This window comes from Mastigoproctus giganteus, chromosome 5, assembly GCF_048544385.1.
Source record: "Mastigoproctus giganteus isolate SK-2022 chromosome 5, ASM4854438v1, whole genome shotgun sequence".
NCBI lineage: Eukaryota > Metazoa > Arthropoda > Arachnida > Uropygi > Thelyphonidae > Mastigoproctus > Mastigoproctus giganteus.
In genome coordinates this window covers 103625358-103648478 of record NC_143579.1, presented here as the reverse complement: position 1 = coordinate 103648478, position 23121 = coordinate 103625358, and the positions used below count along the sequence as shown (strand labels likewise).

The 23121-nt window shown below is 38.4% G+C and overlaps 1 protein-coding gene across 2 annotated transcripts in view; it reads left to right on the top strand.

Moving 5' to 3' along the window:
• LOC150085600 (organic cation transporter protein-like) overlaps window positions 1-23121 on the top strand; it is a 440672-nt gene that overhangs the window by 62216 nt on the left and 355335 nt on the right. The window contains exon 2 of one of the 2 annotated variants that reach the window (XM_090373381.1): window positions 10997-11219. In XM_090373381.1, coding sequence (XP_090229507.1) covers window positions 10997-11219 — 223 coding nt within the window. Of the gene's footprint in view, window positions 1-10996; window positions 11220-23121 lie in introns of those variants that run through there. The other variant, XM_090373383.1, reaches the window with a different exon arrangement.

Below are 23121 nucleotides of genomic sequence, written 5' to 3'. Positions count from 1 at the left end.
AAAAACCTTCACCCATCCATACCCTTTAAGGATTTGTCTAGTTGTTCCCAGAATTTATTGAAACCACCCACTTCCATAACAATAGATGTAAGTTTGTTCCAACAATCAACCCCCACTGACTGAAGACAAACTTGTGCACACCCATCCTTCCTTCAACTTGCATTTATGCTATGTCTTGTGTAGATTCAGAAAGGGGAAGCATGCCATCAACTAGCTTACTCATTCCATCAAGGCCTTAAAAACCTCAATCAGATCTCCCAACTGGTGCCTAGTCTCCAGACTCTGCAATTTGAAAAACTGAAACCTCTCTTGGTAAGAGCACCCCTTTGTTCAATTCACCAATCTAGTTGCTCTTTTCTGCACCCATTCCAGCAGATCTACATCCTTCCTGAAGTGAGGCCACCAGACCTTTATACAGTACTCAAGATGCAGTCTAACCATAGCTTTGTACAAGGAGATATTAACTTTCTTATCCTTGCTAGAAACTTTTTGTATATCATTGACAAAACCCCATGAGCTGTTCTGACAGCCTGTCTGCACTGTCAGAGAATTTTATATCTGACTGCACAATTCCTCGCATCTATTTCATTTTCCATTTTTCTCAGTGTACTACCATAGTTGAATTGTTAATCTGGGGTTGCTAATACTCTTAAAAACCAAATGACAAATGTTAATCTGGGATTACTGCTACCATATGCAGTACCTCACATTTATCAATGTTAAACTTCAACTGCTATTTCTCAGCCCATCTGCCTAATGTTTCTAGTTCTCCCTTGATTACTTACCTTGATTACTGTCATTAACCACTCTGCAAACTTTGTATTATCTGAAAGCTTAATGACTAATGATAGTATGACCAATGCTAGGAGTATAGTTAATAAATTTGATGAGCTTGAAGTGCTAGTCAATACATCAAAGGCAGATATTGTTGGGATATCAGAGATGTGGTGTCACATAGATATAAGCAGTGCAGAATTAGAATTTAGGGAGTACAATGTGTATAGAAAGGATAGACAGGACAGGAAGGGGGGAAGGGTTATGCTGTTAGTTAAGAAAAACATAACATCTAAGGAAGTGCATCCAATTGATGTTGGTGGACAATGCAATGTTGAGTCTGTTTGGTGTGACATAAGCACTGGGAAAGGAAAAATGAGAGTAGGTGTGTGTGTGTGTTACAGGCCTAATGAATTTGATGAGCATAATGAGCAATTGTGCAGAGAAATAGAGTGAGCCAGTAAATCAGAATGTCTTATAATGGGGGATTTTAACTTTACAGGTATTGACTGGAACTTGTCCATTGGTCATTCGCACACTAGCAAGACATTTGTGGCTTTATTAGATGACTATTTTCTACAGCAACATGTTCGAGAGGTAATCATAGGGAGTAATACTCTTGATCTGATTATCAGTAGTGATTATTGATGCATTAAGAATTTGCAGATAAAGGAACCACTGGGTGACAGTGATCACAATGTACTGATGTGGGAATTACTTAAAGATGTTTGTTTGTTTGTTATTTGGTTTTTAGGAGCATTAGCAACTAAGGGCATATTGCTCCTGGGATATGCGGTGGTCATTCCCTGACCTTTCCAATCATCCTCCGTATTTGGTGGGCACAGGCTCGAACCCTGGTCTAATCAAGAAGCGTGTGCTATGCACTGCTGCTCCTGCCCACCTGGCTATGGAGGTGCCACTTAAAGATGTAACTACCATCAAGGCTAAAGGGAAGGACTTTTGCTTTCGTAAAGGTGACTACAGGGGTTTCAGACAATTTTTAAATTCTGTACAGTGGGATTAATTGATGATATTACCAATGTTGAATTATAAATGAGAAGCCTTCAGGGACTTAATTTTGGAGGCTGCTAGGCTTTTCATTCCAACTTAGAAATACTGTTCAAGGTTTAGGCCTAAATGGATGTCAGATGAATTAATGAGGCTCGTGGCAGAGAAGAAAAATGTATGGGATGCATATAAAGTATCAGGTGACACAGAAGCCTATGGCAGATATAAACTAGTCTGTAATCAAGTCACAAAGAAAGTTACGGAGGCGAAGGCAGATTATGAGAAATCTTTGGCAAGGGATGCAAAGAAAAACAGCAAAGAGTTCTTTACTTATGTAAACTCTAGAAGGAAAGGGATGAATCAGATTGGACCACTTAACATAGATGGGTTGACTGCTGATGATTATGCTCAGGGAGCTGATAAACTGAATGAGTATTTTGTGTCTACATTCACACATGAGGAGTTATTCAATGAGAGGAGTGCCAGAAGTTTATCAAACCCTTAACAGGGAGCTAAGTGATTTTGTAATAACTGAGAGCAAAGTGGAGGAGAAATTGTTGAAGTTAAACATAAGAAAGGCACCTGGGGAAGATGGGATCTATCCAGTTATGTTAAATGAGGTGGCATTGAAGTAAAAAAACCTTTAGCCATAATTATGAAAGCATCCTTGGACTCAGGGGAAGTCCCTACGGACTGGAGATGTGCAAATGTATCTCCAATTCACAAAGGGGGGATAAAAGGGTGGCACAAGTAATTACAGACCTATTAGTTTTATTTCCGTTTCAGGGAAAATAAAGGAGTCATTGGTTAAAGAAGCATTGCAGGCTCATCTAGACAAGACTGCAGTAATAGTTAAGACACAGCATGGGTTTGTTAAAGGGAGATCTTGTCTGATGAATTTGTTTGGATAATATGATGTAGTCACAGAGGAACTGAATGCCAAAAATAATTTTGATATCATATACTTGGATTTCAGGAAAGCTTTTGATACTGTTGCATATGGAAGACTGCTGTACAAATTGGAGAGGTATGGCATTAAGGGTAAGTTACTACAATGGATAAAGGGATAGTTGAGTGGGAGACGACAGAGAGTGGTAATCAGTGGACACTGCTCTTCGTGGACAAATGTTATTAATGGAATTCCCCAGTGTTCGGTGTTGGGCCCATTGTTGTTTTGTATATTTATCAATGATATCGATGAAAGTATATCAGGTTAAATGTCCAAGTTTGCAGATGATACAAAGGTTGGCAGGGTTGTCAACGACAGTAAAGACAGTATGCTACTCTAACTGGATCTAGACAAGTTGGGCAAATGGGCTGAGAAGTTGCAAATGAAGTTTAACATTGACAAATGCAAAGTTCTGCATGTGGGTATCAATAACCGAAGAGAAACGTACTAATTGTGCATTACTGTACTCAGGATAGTTGAGAATGAAAAAGACCTGGTGGTAATTGTGCAGTCAGATATGAAGATTTCTGGGCAGTGCAGACAGGCTGCCAGAGCAGGCATGGGGGTCTTGTCAATGCTATACAGGAATTTTGCTAGCAGGGATATGTTGTTGTTAAATTTGTTGGTGCATCAGCAACTTAGGCTATAATGCACTGATTACTGTCTAATATCTTCTTCGTTTGTCTTACGAGTGATATGACTCATATATTGTGATATTTATTTATCGATTTTAGAAAGAGAAAAATGTCATCCATATCCTCACGATCTCCCAGAACACACTGTAATGATAACTGGCTGAAGTTATGAAAATGAGAGAAGAAAGTAGTTTTCTGTTCTTTCAGATATATCAGGCATTCCAGGATAATATGTTTTACTGTTAATGAGCATAAGCAGTTACTGCATTGTGGAGAATCATCGTTTGTTAGTAGGTAGCTATGAGTGAGGAATGTATGACCAATGCGTAATCTGGCCAGGATGGTTTCTTCCTTTCTGTTTCGTCTCAGACTGGATTGCCATTGCTTGGGTTCTCTCTTGATTTCAAGAAGTTTATTATTTGCTTGATCTTGCCACGTGCATGTCCACTCTTGTTTATACATCTGTTTGATAATGGATTTATGGTCAATATAAGGAGGCCTGAAATTAGATGGTATCACATTTGTAGCACATTTAGCAGCTAAATCTGCCTGCTCGTTTCCTGGTATTCCAACGTGTCAAGGGATCCAACAAAATATTACTAGCTGTCCATGTCCGTGAAGTTCTAGTAGCTGTGCCCAAATTTTTTGTACCAGCGGATGACTAGGGAAGAATTTACACTGTAGAGCATTAACAGCACTTAACGAGTCCGTATATATGATGGATTTGGTATACGAGTCTTCTTTGATATTCTCTAGGGCTAGAACAATACCGTATAATTCTGAGGTATCAGTACTGCATTCAGATGGAAGCTGTCTGGAGATGGTAACATTTGGTAATACTACAGCGGTACCAACTTTACTACCAATTTTGGATCCATCTGTATATATTTGAATGGAAATGCTAAACTCAGAGGAGTGGGTCATATGAATTTGCCTAATGTTGGACTCTCAAAGGTTATTCTTTCCCCATTGCTGAAAGTGTCTATCAATAAGTATCGGGGGCATTTGCCATGGCTTGGTTTCCATGCTAGTATCCTGAAGTATGTTAGTAAAATTCAGATCCCAGCTTGTGATAAGAGCTTGATGCATAATTCCAGATGGTTTATTGAGCCGTGGTTTACTTTCATAAAGTTTACTCCATTTGGGCATAAAGAGATATTGCCATATGGGATGATGTGGAAGACTGCTGATTTTGGCTGCTTAGTTTAGTAACAGAACTTGTCGTCGAAGATGTAGCGGTGGCTCATAGGCTTAAGATTGGTGAAGTACGAAAAGCCCCCAGTGCAACCCGTAGGGCACTATGATGTACGGGATCGAGCCATTTAAGTGCACTCGGTCTGGCCCGAGTCATATGCAGGAGACCCATAGTCTAACCTGGATCTAATCTGTGATCGATATAGCTGTAGCAACACGTAGCGATCTGCGCCCCATGACATGGAAGAAATTACTCTGAGAAGATTTAGTTTTCTAAGACAACTTGTACGAATATGTTTTATATGCTCCAGGAAGTTTAATTTTTTATCAAAAATTACACCAAGGAATCTAATACTAGGCTGGAAAGTAATATGATGAGAATCTAACTGTAGGTCTGGATCAGGATGTAAGAAACATTTGCGACAGAAGTGTACGGCAGTTGTTTTTTGGTTTAGAAAGTCGATATCCATTGTTTTTGGCCCAAGAGACTATTTTGTTAATGGTACCTTGTAGTTGTCTTTCAATTAGTCGCATATTTTGAGAGTGACATGAGATGGCAAGATTGTCAGCATATAGGTATGCATCAACTGTATTAGGTATACACTTGTTTATGGCATCAATCCTAATGGCAAAGAGTGTGGTGCTCAACACTGAACCTTGGGGAACTCCCTCTTCTTGTACATATGCTCGAGACAATGATGAATGGAATCGGACTTGAAACGATCTATTGCATAGAAAGTTTTTAATAAATATCGGCAGATGACCCCGAAGTCCACATTTATGTAAGTCCTGAAGAATCCCATATTGCCAAGTTGTATCGAAGGCTTTCTCTAGGTCAACACATATCATGACTAGGTGCTCATTTCTGAGGAAAGCGTTTCGGATATTTGTTTCTGCTTTGATAATGAGATCAAGTGTAGATCTTCTTCTCCGGAAGCCATGCTGGTTTGGACTTAGAATGTTTTCCGTTTCTAGAAACCGTGTCAATCTAGTGTTAACTATTTTTTCTAATGTTTTTCCCAGACAACTGGTTAGAGAAATAGGGCGGTAGTTTCTGGGATCTGTGTGGTCTTTTCTTGGTTTCGGGAAAGCTAGCACATAAGAATGGCACCAGCTAGCAGGGTAATACTCCTCTAGAAAAATTCTGTTATACAGTTGTAATAGGGCAGTTAACGAATCCTCACTTAAATGACAGATCATGGTGTAAAAAATTCCATCGGGGCCTGGAGCACTATTCTTTAATTGGGAAAGTGCACTGCACAATTCAATCATGGTCAGAGGTAGGTTATACGAATATGGGATGGCAGTATTAAATTTTAGTTTGTATTTTTCTGTCTGGGATTTTACCAATTTAAATGCTGGTTCATATGTGGCAACAGCTGAAAGTGTTTCAAATGAAGTACCTAAGATATTGGCAATCTCTAGAGGTTCAGAAATTTCCTTCCCTCTTACAAGTAGAATAGGAGACATTGTTTGCGGGTATTTGCCATTAATTCGTCTGGTTTTTTTCCATATTGTAGAAGTATCTGTGGATCTGTTTATGGTGGAAGCAAAATGTGCCCATGCTTCTTTTTTACTCTCTCGTCTTATATGACAAGCTTTAGCTCTGGCTCTCTTAAACTGTAGGAGGTTGGCTGTGGTTGGATATTTCCGAAACAGATTCCAGTACTTATTCCTTTCTTTTTTAGCATTGTTACCTGCTTCGTTCCACCACATTTTTGGATGAAGCCGGATTTTGGATGAAGATTTTGGAATAGCAGCCTCCGATGCTTTCATTATTTTTCGTGTAGTATACCTGACTGCAGAATCAATTGTGAGGGTTGTTATGACGGAAGTATCTATTCGAGCTATTTCCTGGTATTTTGTCCAGTTAGCCTTTTCAAAATTTCCAGGTTGTCCTAATTTCTCTCTGGGGAGGAGAACTTGAGCTGAAAGTACAGATGATAGGAAAGTGATCGCTACCACAAGGGTTATCAGTAACAGTCCAGTCTATCATAGGAAATATTGCTGGGGAGCATATTGAAAGATCAATAGCTGAACTTGAACCAGATGGAGAGTGTATGTATGTGTGATCACCAGTGTCTAGAATAGTTAGATTATGTTTATCTAAAAATTTTTCTATTATCTGTCCTCTCGAGTCAAGATGTTGAGAACCCCATAGGGGCGATGACCATTCCAGTCACCCATAATACAAAAGGGAACAGGTATTTGCTTTACTATATCATCTAAATTATCAAGGCTGTATGCATGGTTTGGCGATAGATACAACGAAACTAATGTTACTGTTATACCAATGGTGACACGAACTGCAACCGCCTCTAAAGATGTTTGCATGGGGATAGGTCTACAGGGAACTACAGAGTTTACTATGACTGCTACTCCTCCATGAGCTGAATTAGAGGAACTTCTATCTTTTCTATATATAGTATAATGCTTAATTGTCATAGATACTGTATTTGTGAGATTGGTTTCTTGAATGCATACTGCAACAGGCTTATATTTACTTAATAGATCGTAAAAGTCATCTATGTTAGCACGGAGCCCACGGCAATTCCACTGAATAACTGTACTCATTGTTTGGTTTTAACTGGTGTCTGCTAACATCCGTGAAGTAGTCTGCTTATGCCTGTCTATTTTTCCCTTTTCCTTCTTTGAGAAAACTGGTCTGCCTATGTCGATGTCATCTTCTGGATGAATTTCAAGAATTGTATTGTCTTCGCCTGCTTTTTCATCGATGTCCATGGTATCAGATCTGAGTTTGTATTTATCATTTCTTTCAGAGCTCTTGATTTGTTCTTTCTGTTGCTGTTTGGGATTCTTATCTGGAGGTACTGTTACTGGTGTATTTCCTTCTTGAGTTACATATTTGGAGGGAGAGTGTTCCTTTGATGAAGAAAGTACTGATTTAGCCCAACCAGATATAGAGATATTTGGAGGGACTGAGCAGTCAGTTTGAGTTGATACTGAGCGTAGTCATTGAGTAATTGACGCATACGTAGATGATTTAACAGGAATTGTAAATTGTTTTTTTACCTCTTAATATGACACCTTATGCTCTATTTTATATTTCTGAATATTCTTCTCTCATTTCCGTTGATCTCAGTCCTTAGAGAAGGCAGAATGATTTCCATGGCAATTAGGACAGTTTTGAGTTTCCTTGTTACAATCGGTATGTGTGTGTTCTTTAGAACTACAAGCAGCACAAGTGACTACACCTCTGCATACAGTTTGCGAATGACCAAATTTTTGGCACTTGAAGCACCGTACCGGATTGGGAATGTATGGTCAAACATGACATCTGAGGTATCCAGCCTTTATAGTTGTGGGGAGAATTGGTGTTTTAAAAGTCAGTATAACTGTCAGAGTAGGGACAAGCTCTCCATCTCTTTTGATCAAAATTCTTTTGCCGTGGATTACATTTTGGTTGTTTAATTCCTGGACAAGTTCATCTTCCGATACATTTAGGAGATCCCATTCTGATATTACCCCTTTAGAGGAGTTCAAGGTGGCATGTGGGGTAACCTTTGTGGGAATTCCACCAAAGGTAGAAATTTTCAGGTCTCTCTGCATGTCTATGTTCATTCATCTCCACTAATAAATCTCCAGATCTTAATCGACGAACCATTTTTGGAGGGCCAGCCACATTTTCGAGACATTTCTGAATCAAAAACGGAGATAACTTACTCAGTGGTTGGTCTGTGGAGGAATGCAATATTAAAAAGAGAGGAGCAGAATAATCTGTCCCTTCTTTTTTTTTTGTCTCTTGGCATGGGATGGGTTGGGTTTAAGTCATGGTCTAGGTCATGCCTATCTAGATCTGTATCAGTAGATCCACAGCTGGACTGTTTTGTGTTTTCCATCACTGCTCCTTTTAGCCCTGGGAGAGTGGATTTCTTCTTCCAGACTTCCAGCCCCGCCACGTGGAGGCAGGAGCAGTGCCACCAGTGACCAAGCGATAAAGAGATTAGTTGTTAGTGTGTTAATAAGTTATTCCTATATACAAAAAGGAAGGTGTCTTGCCTTTCTGTCAAGTGAGCTAACTTCTTTACTTCAGAAATGCAAAATTAAATAACTTCAGAAAAATAACACTATTCTATAATCAACCGCTCTTTTAAGTAAATCACTTAGAAATCGCTATAGTCACTCGCTTGGCGCTCGGGGCCTAGCAGGGATAAAGAGGTGATTATCCCTGTGTATAAGGCAATGGCTGGGCCACCCCTTGAGTTCTGCGTATAGGTCTGGTGGCCTCATTTTAGGAAGGATGTAGAGCTGCTGGAACGAGTACAGAGAAAGACAATGAGATTGGTAGGGAGAACAAAGGGTTGCTCTTACGAAGAAAGGTTTCAGTTCTGCAAATTGCTGCGTCTGGAGACTAGCCACCTGTAATGTGAACTGATTGAGATGTATATAAGTCTTTGAATGGTATAAGCATGCTCAATGCTGATGGGCTTCTTTCTCTTGCTTAGATTATGCACTTGAGGGTTCATAAATTAAAATTTAGGAAAGACAGTTGTAGAATAGATGTGCCGGAATTTGTCTGTAGGCAGTGGGTGATTGATTATTAGAACATACTTCCAGTAATGAACCAGTGGGCAGTTGATTAGTGGAAGTACATTCTATCTGTCATTGTGAAAGTTGATAGCTTAAATAAATTTAAGGTGACAAACCTTTGGAGAAAATCGATGGGTGAAACGGGAATGGTTTTTTTTTTTTTTTTTTTTTGCTGATGCTGTATAAGCTTGCTTTCTTGCATCATATGCCTCTACTAATGGTAAACTTCTGAATAAATATATTCACTACCAAATAGTTCTGATGTTTTTATGTTATCAGAAATATTTTGACAAATGTTTGCATTATTATGTAATTTTTCATTTATGCAAGATGTGATCAAAAGTTTTGGGGGCTGACTTTGTATCTTGAAATTTCAGGGCTGTTATGACTTGTCAAAACATATTTGGTGACTCATCTGGATATAGTAATGTATTTATCCGTGGTCACTATGAATTAGCACCCATTAAATAGACGGCATTTTATGTTTTTCATTGCATTTTTAAATGAGTGATTATATTGAACAGTGAATTTGCATTAGATTTGTTCCTAATCTCCAATTGTTTAAATATAGAGAGTCGTAAAAATGTTAAAAACAGCTTGTGGAGAAGATGCCATGTGTTGTTTGAAGGGTTTCAGTGGTTTGCTAAGCTTAAAGAGGGTTGCCAGTCTATTGAAGATGATTCTTGTTGCTGCTGCCCTTCAAGTTTAGAAACGTAATTTAGTCATGCTTGATCCCGAGTGGTCAATATTTGACCATCTACAAAGTTGTGGATATATCACTCAATTTTAAGACAAGATTTAGGAATGCGACACATTTCAACAAAGTTTGTTGCTTTGCATCCTCACTGATGATCACAGATAGCAGTGAGTTCTCGTATGGCAGGATTTTCATCATTGTGCTGCTGCTGATTCACATTTTCCCCCATTACTTAGTAAGAATTGTGAGCACACATGTGGCTATGAACAAAGGCCCAGACTTTTCTCCAAGGCCCCCCAAAAAAGCAAGTCAGCCTTGATCAAATATGAAGATCATGGTATCGTATTTTTTTTGACTTGGAGCTCTTCATTCATTATGAATTTGTCCTATGTAGTCAAACAATGAACCAGCAATACTATAAAACAGTTTTTTGTTGATTCTGTACTGCCATTTGATGAAAATGGCTACAAAAGTGAACTTTGGCGGAACTGTCACTTGTGCCATGACAAAGCCTTGAAATTCTAGAATGGAAACTTGGCACTTTCCATTCTAGAATTTGTGAAGCACTCCTTCTCTGTGTCTCCCATCTATCTTACACACTGGATTTAGTACACATGATTTGTTTTCATTGTTTCCCAAACTTAACACTCCCTCGAAAGGTCAGATTTACAATGTTTGTTTAGGTGCATCAGCGTCTGTGGCCATAGTGTGTCACAGATTTGCAATGCCCGGAGATCAGAATCAATTTTTTTTTTTTTTTGTTTGGTAGTTATTGACGCATCAGCTTCTGTGGCCATAGTGCACCTCCCACAGTTTTTTGCAGTACTTTGATCCAAGCCCGAGGTGGGATTCGAACCCACAATCTTTGGGTTGCCAGGCAGGCGCTTTACCCACCCGGCTAGTCCAGTCGGCTTCAGGATCAATTATTCAGAATGTAACGTATCAGCAATTTTAAAAGAAGCCTATCAGTAATGCTTCAAGAAGTTTCAGACTGGTTGGAATTAGGGTATACAGTGCCAAGGAGGCATTACTTGGTTGAGATCCAACCAAATAGCTAGTATACTTCATTTCTCATATATTAGTTCAGTCCACAAACATTTTGAATGTACCTTGTATAATAATAATTGGACTTTTTTTTTTTTTTTTGAATATACTGAAATTGATGCTAAGTGGTGTTTCTTTTTTTAGGTGCTTTCTATACAACTGTGATAATCAAACAACTCTCTATGATGAATACTTTGTGAAATTTGCAATTCCAAAAACAGAAGATGGACAGTATGATTCTTGTAAGCACTATGAAATAAATAACAGTAGTATTTATTGTGAACGAGAATCCTTTTTACCACAGAGTATTAGTTGCAGCAAGTGGGTTTTTGACCATTCCCAGTTTATTTCAACAACTGTTACTGATGTAAGTAACTATTTTGGGTGATATAACATTTTTGTACATTGAAATAAAAATACATTTCAAGATTTAGCATTTTCTTGAAACTTAACTAATATTACTTTAATTTTAAGTATTAAGCGTGCTAGTTCTCTGATTTTGTTACAGTTCGAATTAAATTAATTAGTAACACAGGGTAGAGTCCTGCAATCGGGTCTTGAATAATTTTGTGGTTTGCAAGTTGGGTGCAGTTCTATGTTATTTTTATAAATAAATCATTGCTATGTGATGCCGAAAGTCCAGAATTAAATGGTTCAACAGAAAGAAAAAGGAGGAAGGCAGATGATTTATTTGGTGTGCAGTGAAAATGATGAACCTGCACCTGACAAAATCCAAAATTATATCACAATGAAATTTCCAAACCCAATTCTGATGATGAAGAATATTTTCAATTGTTGTAGTGGTAGGTAAAATCAGTTTTTTTTTTTTTTTTTTTTTTTCCAAAATCTTGCAGTTGTGGCTAGTTTCATTCTTCCCATCCCTGCCTGCAGTGTGGACAGTGAGAGAGATTTTTCTGTAGTTGGATTTCTAATCTAAGAAAGAATACAGCTGAACCAAGAACTGTTGATGATTATCTTCTTCCTACGTAGCAAAATGTGTAAAATTGTTATGAATATATTTTCATTATAATTTATTTTGTTTTGTGGTTACAAACAGTTTGAGTCATTTTTGGGGGCACTTTCAGTTGCTGTGGTTGTGGGTCTGATTCAATGGATCCATGCAGGACTCTAACATGGTATAATGGTGTTCAACTTAATAGTTAAATCTTTACAGTGCTGAACTACTTATCTTCCCATATCAAATGATATATATAGATCTGTGTTTCTCTTTTATTTTCATTTACTCCCATTTTTTCACAAGCTAATTTATTAGTATAAATTATAGTAGTATATATGTAGAATTGAGGATATTTTGGCCTAATTGACGTGAAGATCAATTAGGCCAAATAATTTATTAGTACAGGTACCGGACCATTTATCCGGGAAGCTTAGGACCAGAGGTGACCTGGATTTCTGGATTTTCTGGTTTTCTGGACCAAGGCTTAATATATACTTAAAATATAAAATAAACAATGAAAAGTAAAGAAATAAATTGTATTTAACAGATACAAATTAATACACTTCTAAAGCAGGTCTGTTTAATCAATATTAATCCACTAATGTTCATTTGAAGACAATTCACCATATGGGGTGACAGGTACAGGAAGAGAAGAAGCACAGGTATTGGAGGTTGAAGCTCATGCTGGACTTTACTTGAAAGTTTCTGGTTGATCTTTGGAAATATGTCCTGCAGATTCTGTTGTTTCATATACTTGGGTTTTTCTTTAATGAAAACCTCTTGTATTTTATACATCTACATATGCTGCTCACTGATGAAGCTCTTTTGCTCCATTCCCCTCAGTCAGGCTGCTGCATGTATCTATAGACACTTTCTCTTCTTCTTTCAGTGCACTGTCATCACCACCATCATCATCATCATCATCACTCTCATCTGATTTGTTCTTATTAGCATTCATTACCATATCTACAATTTCATTATCAGTGAGTTGGAGCACAACTGAGCATCACATGACATAAATGTTTATACACTCCTGTATAGCCCCTTCATCAAGTGACTTGGCTACTTCACATGACAAACCTTTTGCATATTCCAATAAATTCTTCACTATTTCTTCCTCACCCAGACATACAAAAACCACAAAAATCAGGTTCATCATCACCGTCAAGAAATAAGTTAGATGGCCATAGTTTATGCCAGCCGTTTATCAAAGTATCCTTGGGTACATTGTCCTAGTACTTTGCTGCACTCCAAAGTGCTTTCTGAAATTCTTTTATCCCTGTACCTTTGTTGCAAGTGGCTAGCATTTTCCATAGAAATACATCCCTGTACCTGCACTTGAACGCATAGTAAGAATGCCTTGGTCTAAAGGCTGAAATAGTGAAGTACAATTGGGATGCAAGTAAACAGCACATACATTGTCCTTGACTAGAACTTCAGCAGGAGGGTGTGCAGAACAATTAACAAGCACTAAAATAATTTTGCAGTCATCAGGTAGTCCCACAGATTTACAATGAGCCCTGGCATCAGGCACAAAGTTCTTTAGAAACCAATTGGTGAAAATCTGCATTTTAATCCAAGCTCGGTTATTTGCCTTATAAATAAATCACAGGAAACACCCTGAGTGGGCTAGTAAATCGGAATGTCTTATAATGGTGGATTTTAACTTCCCAGATATTGACTGGAACTTGTGGGTTGGTCACTCACACACTAGTCAGACTTTTGTGGATTTATTGGACGATTGTTTTTGCAGCAGCATGTTCGCGAGGCAACCAGAGAGAGTAATACTCTTGATCTGGTTATCAGCAGTGATCATTCATGTATTAAGAATTTGCACATAAAGGAACCACTAGGTGGCAGTTATCACAGTGTACTGTTGTGGGATTTACTTAAAGATTTAATTACCATCATGGGTAAAGGAAAGTGTTTTTGCTTCCGTAAAGGTGAGTACAGTGGTCTCAGAAAATTTTTAAATTCTGTACAGTGGGATCAACTGATGATGTTACCAACAGTAAATTCTATGTGGGAAGCATTCAAGGAATTAATCGTGGATGCTACTAAAAGTTTCATACCTATTAAGAAATATTCTTCAAGGTTTAGGCGTAAATGGTTATCAAATGAACTAATGAGACTTGTGGCGGAGAAGAAAAATGCATGGGATGCATATAAATTATCAAGCGACTCAGAAGCCTATGGCAGATATAAGCTAGTCTGTAATCAGATCACAAAGGAGGTTAGGCAGGCGAAGGCAGATTACGAGAAATCCTTGGCAAAAGATGCTAAGAAAAACAGCAAGGATTTCTTTACTTATATAAACTCTAAAAGGAAAGGGATGAATCTGATTGGTCCACTTGACATCGATGGTTCGACTGTTGATTATCCTGCTCAGAGAGCAAACAAACTGAATGAGTATTTTGCATCTACATTCACACATGAGGAATTATTAAGGTTTGAAAATGGCAGAAGGTTATCAAATTGTAGCAGGATACTTAATGATTTTGTAATAACTGAGAGCAAAGTGGAGGAGAAATTGTTGAAGTTAAACATAAGAAAAGCACCTGGGGTGGATGGGATCTATCCAGTTATATTAAAGGAGGCGGCAAAGCAACTAAGCAAACTCTTAGCCATAATTATGAGAGCATCCTTGGACTCGGGTAAGGTTCCCACGGACTGGAGATGTGCATTTGTATCGCCAATTCGCAAAGGGGGATTGAAGTGTGAAACGAGTAATTACAGACCAGTTTGTTTAACTTCTGTTCCGGGTAAAATAATGGAGTCACTGGTTAAAGATGCATTGCAGGATCATCTAGACAAGACTGCAGCAATAATTCAGACACAGCATGGGTTTCTTAAGGGAAAGTGTTGTCTGACAAATTTGATAGGATATTATGATGTGGTTACAAAGGAACTGGATGCAAAAAATAATTTTGATATCATATATTTGGATTTCAGGAAAGCTTTTGACACTGTTGTGCATGGAAGACTATTGTACAAATTGGAGGAGAATGGCATTAAGGGTAAGTTGCTACAATGGATAAAAGGATGGTTAAGTGGGAGAAGACAGAGGGTGGTAATCAATGGGTGCTGCTCTTCATGGACTAATGTTATTAGTGGAGTCCCACAGGGTTCGGTGTTAGGTCCACTGTTGTTTTGTATATTTATCGATGATATTGATGAAGGTATATCAGGCTTAATATCGAAGTTTGTAGATGATACAAAGGTTGGCAGGGTTGTTAATAACAGCAATGGCAGTGTGCTACTGCAACAGGATCTAGATAATTTGGGCAGATGGGCTAAGAAGTGGCAACTGAAGTTTAACCTTGACAAATGCAAAGTACTGCATATGGGTAGAAGTAACCCCAGAGAAACGTACCAACTGTGTGGTACTACACTTAAGGCGGTAGAAAATGAAAAAGACCTGGGAGTAATTGTGTAGTCAGATATGAAGTTTTCTGAGCAATGCAGATAGGCTGCCAGGGCAGTCATGGGGTGTTGTCAATGATATATAGGAATTTTGCTAGCAGGGAAAAGGAAGTGATTGTCCCTCTGTATAAGGCAATGGTCAGGCCATGCCTTGAGTACTGCGTACAGGTCTGGAGGCCTCATTTTAGGAAGGATGTAGATTTGCTTGAGCATGTACAGTGATGGGCAACAAGATTGGTGAGGGGAATGAATGGATCCTCTTACCAAGAGAGGCTTAAGTTCTGCAAATTGCAGTGGCTGGAGACTAGGCACCTGCGTGGTGTTCTGATTGAGGTGTATAAGGCCTTAAATGGGTTGAGCACGCTGAATTCTGATGGGATCCTTCCACTTGTTCAGATTACGAACCTAAGGGGGCATAAATTCAAATTAAGAAAGGACAGATGTAGAATAGATGTGCTGAAATTTGCCTTTAGCCGGCGGGTGGTTAATGGCTGGAACAAACTTCCATCTGCTGTTGTGGAAGTTGATCGGTTAAATAAATTTGAGGAGGAACTGGATAGGCATTTGGAGGGAATGGTGTGATTTTTTTTTTTTTTTTTTTGGCTGATGCTGCATAAGCTCATACACTTGCTTTCTTACATCACATGCCACTAATACTACTACTGCCCTGCTGGTGCTGACTCTCATCTGATGTTACATAAGATTTCCTTGGCATGTAACACCAGAATAAAGAAGTTTCATCTGCATTGTACACCTGTTCAGCTGATAGTCCTTCATCAGAAACCAGCTTGGCAAATTCATATAAATGCGCTACTGCAGCATCATGGGCTGCAGAAGCCTTTTCTCCACAAACCTTCATCTTGCGAATGCCGTGCCTTTGTTTAAATTTGTTGAACCACCCAGATGAATGGAGTTGTCAAATTTAATTCCTCCTGAAAAAAAGTTTAGCTTGGGCCATTATAATGGAACGATCAAGTGGAAACTTTTCACTCTAACTCTGCCTAATCCATTCAAGCAACACTGTCCATGTCTACACTCTTCGACTGGTGTAAAGTTTTTCGCTTGTCCATTAATTTAGGCACATTACTGTCACCATAGAATTTAAGTATCTGTTCCTTCTTTTCCTTAATATCATAGATAGTAGATGTACTAACACCATACTTCTCACTCAAATGCCAAACTGAAGCACCTTTATTGAGTCTTATAAGTAACTCTACTTTTTTTGATATACTGAGCACAAAATATTTCCTTTTAGACATGTTATTAAATGAAAATTATAATAAATTGGGACAAATAATCGGATAAATGTAGAGGGGCAAGTGTACGCAGCAGCTGTCATACTGAAACTGACTTGCGATTGAGTGCTATGATTCACGCTTGCTATATTCTGCACATTGTTAAAAAAAAGCCCGCCAGTTTCAGAATTGGCTGGTTTTCTTGAAGCCAGATAAATAGTCCAGTACCTGTATAAATTATAATAGTATATATGTAGAATTAAGGATATTTTGGCCTAATTGACCTGAAGATGCCTCTGCAACATTTTAGACCACATTTTGAAGTGCCGTGTTTGCTAATATCACATTCAAGCTATGACATAATTTGGCTGCTCATCAGATAATTAAGTGAAACAAAAGAAGCTGAGAAAAATGGATGAAGCAGCCATTATTAACAGCACCAGGAAATACATCCTTAAATGCATTAAGAGGTACTCTCTCAAGTCATGATAGGCAGTGGTGAAAGGGCTAGTCCATATTCTTGATTATTTGGAATAATCTGCTGTAAATTTTTTAGGTTTTATTCTGCAGTAAAACAAATACTGATAAAACCACATTATGATACTTTATGCTGCATGTTATATATATTTGGTTGAATAGTGGCCATGTGCATTTAAGAGTGCTGTTGGCAGTTCATTGTGTACAACTATTCAAAAATTAAAGATTCTTTCTGCTTGTTTAATTATTTGCTCAGCAGAGGTGCTGAGCAAATAATTAGTCTTAAATAATTACTATTAAATAGTAAAAAATGTTCACTATTAAGTGCTGCCTTGCATGAAGAAAGAACTTTTTATTATATTATTAGTTTATTTCCAACATGGTGCTGTTACTAGTATTCTCTGTACCTTGTAAACTCCTCTGACCATGTGGTTGTCTCAGAGTAAATACAGAAAATTTATTTAGAGCCTTTGGCTAAGTCAGGAATGTCTAACCCTTATCACGTGTGGTCCATTTTTTTCATATTGACCTGCAGTGATGTAAGCAGCTCTAAGGTTATGGTCACTTTCTGCTTTAAGCTTAAAACTAGTGTAGTAGAAAATGCAGTTGCATGTTGATTTTTGAGTGCATCTGTTTTCAGTAATATTTGATTTTTTTGCATTGCTATCTTATGGTGTTTTAGGATGAGAATAAGTATTGGCCTGACGTTAAAAAAATAAGCTTATACAGCATCAGGAAAAAGAAAAACACACCTTGTCTAATTCCTTTTAAATCTTCAAAGTACCCTCTGGATGAAATAAAAATTCTCTGCATCTATCCTGCAACTAAAGGTAAAAAAAAAGGTAAACTGCAGCTATTATCAACTCACTGCAGGATGGAAGCCTCCTCAACAATTCATGCTGAGGGAAATGGGCCATAATCTGCCATGCTGGTCCAGTGCAGGTTGGCAGATCGAACGTATTTAGCAATCAGGGGCTTGAACCCCAGTCTACTCAAGGAATGTGTGTGTGCGCGTGCGTGTGTGTGTGTGTGTGCGCGTGCGCTACTGCACCCCACTCCTGACCACTCGGCTATGGAGGCAACTATCCTTCCTTAATTTAAATTTATGACTCCTTATGTGTGTGTCTCAGCAAGAGTAAGTATGCCATTGACATTTAGCTTACTAAATGCCAATGGCTTGTTTACTCCATTCAGAGCCTTTGAATACCTCAATCAGATCTCCTTTCTAGTTTTAGGAGGAATGTGGATATGCCGTTCCAGCAGATCCAGTTTCTTCTTAAAATGTGGCTTCCAGATCTGTATGCAATAATCAAGATGTGGTCTTACCATTGTCTTTTACAGTGGAATAATTAGCTCCTTTGCAGATGGGCTTGATGCATATCATGAACTTGGTGCATATCATGGCCTTAGTCGCCCATGTGCCATAAAAACCAAACCAAATCTTTGCCGAATATCTGTTTATCATTAAAAAAACCCCATGAGCTGTCTTAGCAGCCTGCCTACACTTTTACCCTAGGCCTTTTTCCTTATCTACTGTGAGAGTGGTACCAAACAGTATGCTATTCTTTGAATACCCACATGCAGTACCTTGCATGTAACATACCCATTAATGCAAGGTACTACTAAACTTCATTTCCCCTTTCTTGTTAGCAATTTGTCCAAACCTTTCAATTTATGCAAACATAATCAAGCTAATTCCAGCAATGCTTGGCTGAAAGCAAATTTCTATACATCTGTTCTGTAACCTTCCTTTTTCAATTTAAATTTGCCTCATTATCTGAGAATGAGTGCTGATGCCATCAGCATTTAGTTGTTTAGATTACTTAAAGCCTTATACTTCAATTGGATCATCACGCAGATGCATAGTTTCCAGAGCTTGCAATTTACAGAACCTTCGAATAATAAAAATATCCTTTTATGTCCTCAATGGCACCGGGTGCCAAGCAAATTTGAGGTCAACCGTTCCTATTGCGAATTAAACAGTGATAAGTTCTTTTAAAGTTATGTCATTTACTGTCAGCAGTTCGTTTATAAACCAGTTCTACACTTAAAAAGCCTCAAGTAAGAACAAAGAGGGGAAATTCACCTTTCCTCTTTATTATATATATTTCTTTATTTACTAATCAACTAACTTTTCTATCCGCTTGTTCTCCTGGCGGCACTGCTCCTGCCTCCCCGTGGCAGGGCCGGAAACCTGGGAGGGAGAAAGGAGCTTACTATGGATTACGATGATTAACCTGCACTTGAGCAGCCTAGGTGCTTATCTAGTACTGTCAGCAAGGCTGATCATGAATCTAACTATGATGCAACAAAAATCAAAAAGAATGTGTAAGAACCCAGAACAACCAAACAACCCCGATCAACAGGAATGCCCATCATTCTTTATCTTACACTCTCTGTCAGATAAATCTATGAGCACTTTATCACCATTTCTCATACAGAAACGCTTAGAAAATGTGGAGAGCTCTCCCAGAATGGTGAGAAGACTGAGATCTGGAGACCTATTGGTTGAAACAGCGAGTTGTAAACATTCTGAGACTCTGTTGAATCTAAAACATTTGGAGGATTACCTGTACAGGTCACCCACATGCAACATTAAACATCTTCAAGGGAATAATTGCAGAGTGGGATCTGATCAGTGTAACAGAAGCTGAACTGGTCCAGGAACTGAAACATCAAAAAGTGATTCAAGCCAAACGCATCATGATCAGGAAAGATGGAGATCTTATTCCCACCCGCAACATCATTCTGAAATTCGGATCACCTATCTTACCATTTAGGGTAAAAACTGGCTATCTCAACTGCCAAGTACAACCTTATATTCTGAATCCTATAAGATGCTACAAGTGTCAAAAATTTGGTCACTTGCCAATGGCTTGTAGAGAAGATCCAGTCTATCCAAACTGTGGTTCCAAAGAACCTTTGCAAACAGACTGTGATGTTAAAACATCACACTGTCCTAATTGCACATCCAGCCTATTCAAAATCATGTGATAGAACAAAAAGTTTCGTACCAAGAGGCTAAAAATCCAATTATGCTCAATGCACCTAAAAATACATATGCAGTAGCAATGCAGAAATATCACTCAACAGCAACACAAACTGAAGTATCAGTTCCCCCAACCATGTTGATTGCAGATTGGACCCAAATTAAAAACAGACTCAGCTCCCAATAGGAAGTCAAACAATATCACTTTAGTAAACATTGATGCCAATAATAATTAGACCTTCAATCAGAGGATGACATGGATACTGGACATCAAAACTTTCCCAGAAGAGAGAAAGCGAAGCTCAATCGCCATAAACAGTCTGGGGGGAAAAAAAGTCAGAAATATCCTCATGCAACAAAATCAAATAATACATCATATCGTACAATGGAACTGTAGAGGAATTCACATTAACATTGATATCTACAAGCTAATCAATCTTTATCATCCTACAGGTATCTGTTTAAAATTTAACACCACATCTATCTCTCTCAGTTAAAAATTATACTCTTTCTAGAAAAGACAGAACTGTTACAAATACTGCTCATGGAGGGGTAGCCATATTCCTAGGTTCAAGAATACCTTGCAGACAAATTCCCATACAAACTTCCATTGAAGCTTTTGCGACATGTATAATGATTGGTATAACTCTGACACTTCTCTCTCTCTCTCTCTCTCTCTCTCTCTCTCTCTCTCTCTCTGTCTTCCACCCAGTCAACCCTATACCATTCATGAACTCGAAGATCTTATTTTGCAGTTGCCAACCCCTATCTGTTTATTGGATGACTTCAGTGGACACTATCCATTGTGGGGTTCTCCCAATGCAGATGGATGAGGACAACTCATTGAACTGCTCGCTGACAGACGAAACCTAACTATACTAAATACTGGCTCACCAACTTACGTCCATCTCTCTACAGGTACAACCTCTGCAATAGATCTCTCCATCCCTCTTTCCTAGTATTGAGTGGACAGCCCTTGACACTTCACTCAGCAGTGATCACTTCCCAGTAATATGTAAAATTCAAACAGCATATTCCATAATTTCAGAAAACCTTATAAAATGGAAATTTTCCAAAGCAGATTGGGCAAAGTTCACTTCCCGTGTCTTTGATGACTAGATCATCGAAACCTCTCCAATCGACACAATTACTGATCACATTATAGGACAAATACTGGCTGCTGCATCTATTGCGATTCCACAATCACAGTCAACCATCCATAGAACCATAAATTATTGGTGGAATGAAGAGTGTAAGTGCACAAAAAAATAAAAAACTGAACGTGGAATTTGTTTCGCAAACATCCTACCACAGTCAATCTTATAAACTACAAAAGACTTAGAGCCAAGGCCCGTCACATTAGGAAGAACGCTAAAAGAGACTCTTGGATTCGATTTGCAAGCTCGATTAATAAAAATACTGACCCAAAATTAATATGGAGAAAAATAAAACAGCTATATGGCAAATTTCTCCCACTTCTCAACTGGAATGGGCAGGAACTTTCTACTCCCACAGAGACAGTGAATACCCCTAAGGACTGTATTTTCACAGTTGTATGCCTCAACAGTATATGATCCATTATTCCGAAGGTCCATAGTATTAGCCGAAAAATGGCAATTGAACTTCAGATCTAGATGTTCTTCACCCCTACAATAAACTACTTACAATGCTTGAACTTCAAGAAGCCATATCTACCTAAAAAAAAACAGTGCTGCAGGCTCCGATGGAATATATTACATAATGCCTCAACACTTAGATAAAAAATTGGCCTCTTCACTGCTCACCTTTTTCAATCGCACCTTCCTTGAACATTCTTTCCCCAGTTCCTGGCATCACTCCTATATAATAGCAATTCCCAAACCAGGGAAAGATCAGTCTATTCCTCAAAACTATATACCTATTTCTCTCACCAGTTGCTTAAGTAAAACTCTGGAAAAAATAATTCACTGTTGACTCACATGGTATCTTGACTCCAAAAACCTAATCTCTGATAATCAATTTGGTTTCAGAAAAAATCGATTAGCCCTGGATCTCATGGTCAAAGTAGAAACAAACATCAGGAATGCATTCATCTGAAAGGAGCATCTTGTCATGGTATGCCTTGATATAGAGGAAGCTTTCGACACCACATGGCATTTTGGTATCCTGAGAGAGATCTGCATTCCCTTGACCTGAGAGGCCACTTACCATATTTCATACAGAACTTCCTTCAGCATAGGCCCTTTCAAGTTTGATACCGACAAGTCCTCTCCCAAACATGTGTACAAGAAGAAGGGGTCCTACAGGACTCTGTGCCACCTTATTCGCAATAAGAATAACTCACATGACTAAAAATATTCCCAGCACTGTGAGTTCATACCTCTATGCCGATGATTTCACCATTTCATGCGGTTCACAAAACATGACTTACATTGAGCGGCAGCTCCAAATTTCAATTAATAACATTCAGCCATGGATGGCACAGAATGGGTATCAACTCTCTTGTTCAAAATCTAAAGTAGTTCACTCGTAACAAAAAGCAAAATGTGTCCAGATCTAGAGCTACACTTAAAAAAATCATCCTATTTCAGTTGTGAACAGCATTCGTCTTCTTCGTCTGATATTCAATAGAAAATTGAACTTTGTGGAATACGTGAAATATTTACGGACGTCACGCCAGAAAAAAATGAACATACTCAGAATTATTTCTTCAACATCATGGTGTGCAGATAGGTACACATTACTTAATTTGTATAGAGCCATAATTAGATCATTCCTTGATTACGGTGCCCTAGTGTATGATTCTGCTAGGGAGAGCGTGCTAGCACGGCTTGCCCCTATTCAACATTCTACCCTGAGGATATGTATAGGAACTTATAGAACTTTGCGAATTAAAAGTCTTTACGTTTTAGCTCATGAAATTCCCCTAAGCCTCAGGAGAAAGATGTTACTTCTTAACTATACAACTAAAGTCCTAATTCTACCTATCCATTCCATCACACCAATAGTTAATGACCTTCAGTTCACAGTGCGGAAGACGAAGTTACTGTAGAGTTGTTAAAATTGGGAGGAAGAGACATAATACAAAAACTGGCAAGGCTCTTCACAAAGTGCATTAGAAAAGGTGTGATGCCTAATCAGTGGAATAATCCAATCATAGTTTTGCTGCATAAGAAAGGAGATAAATCAGAAATTGGAAATTATAGAC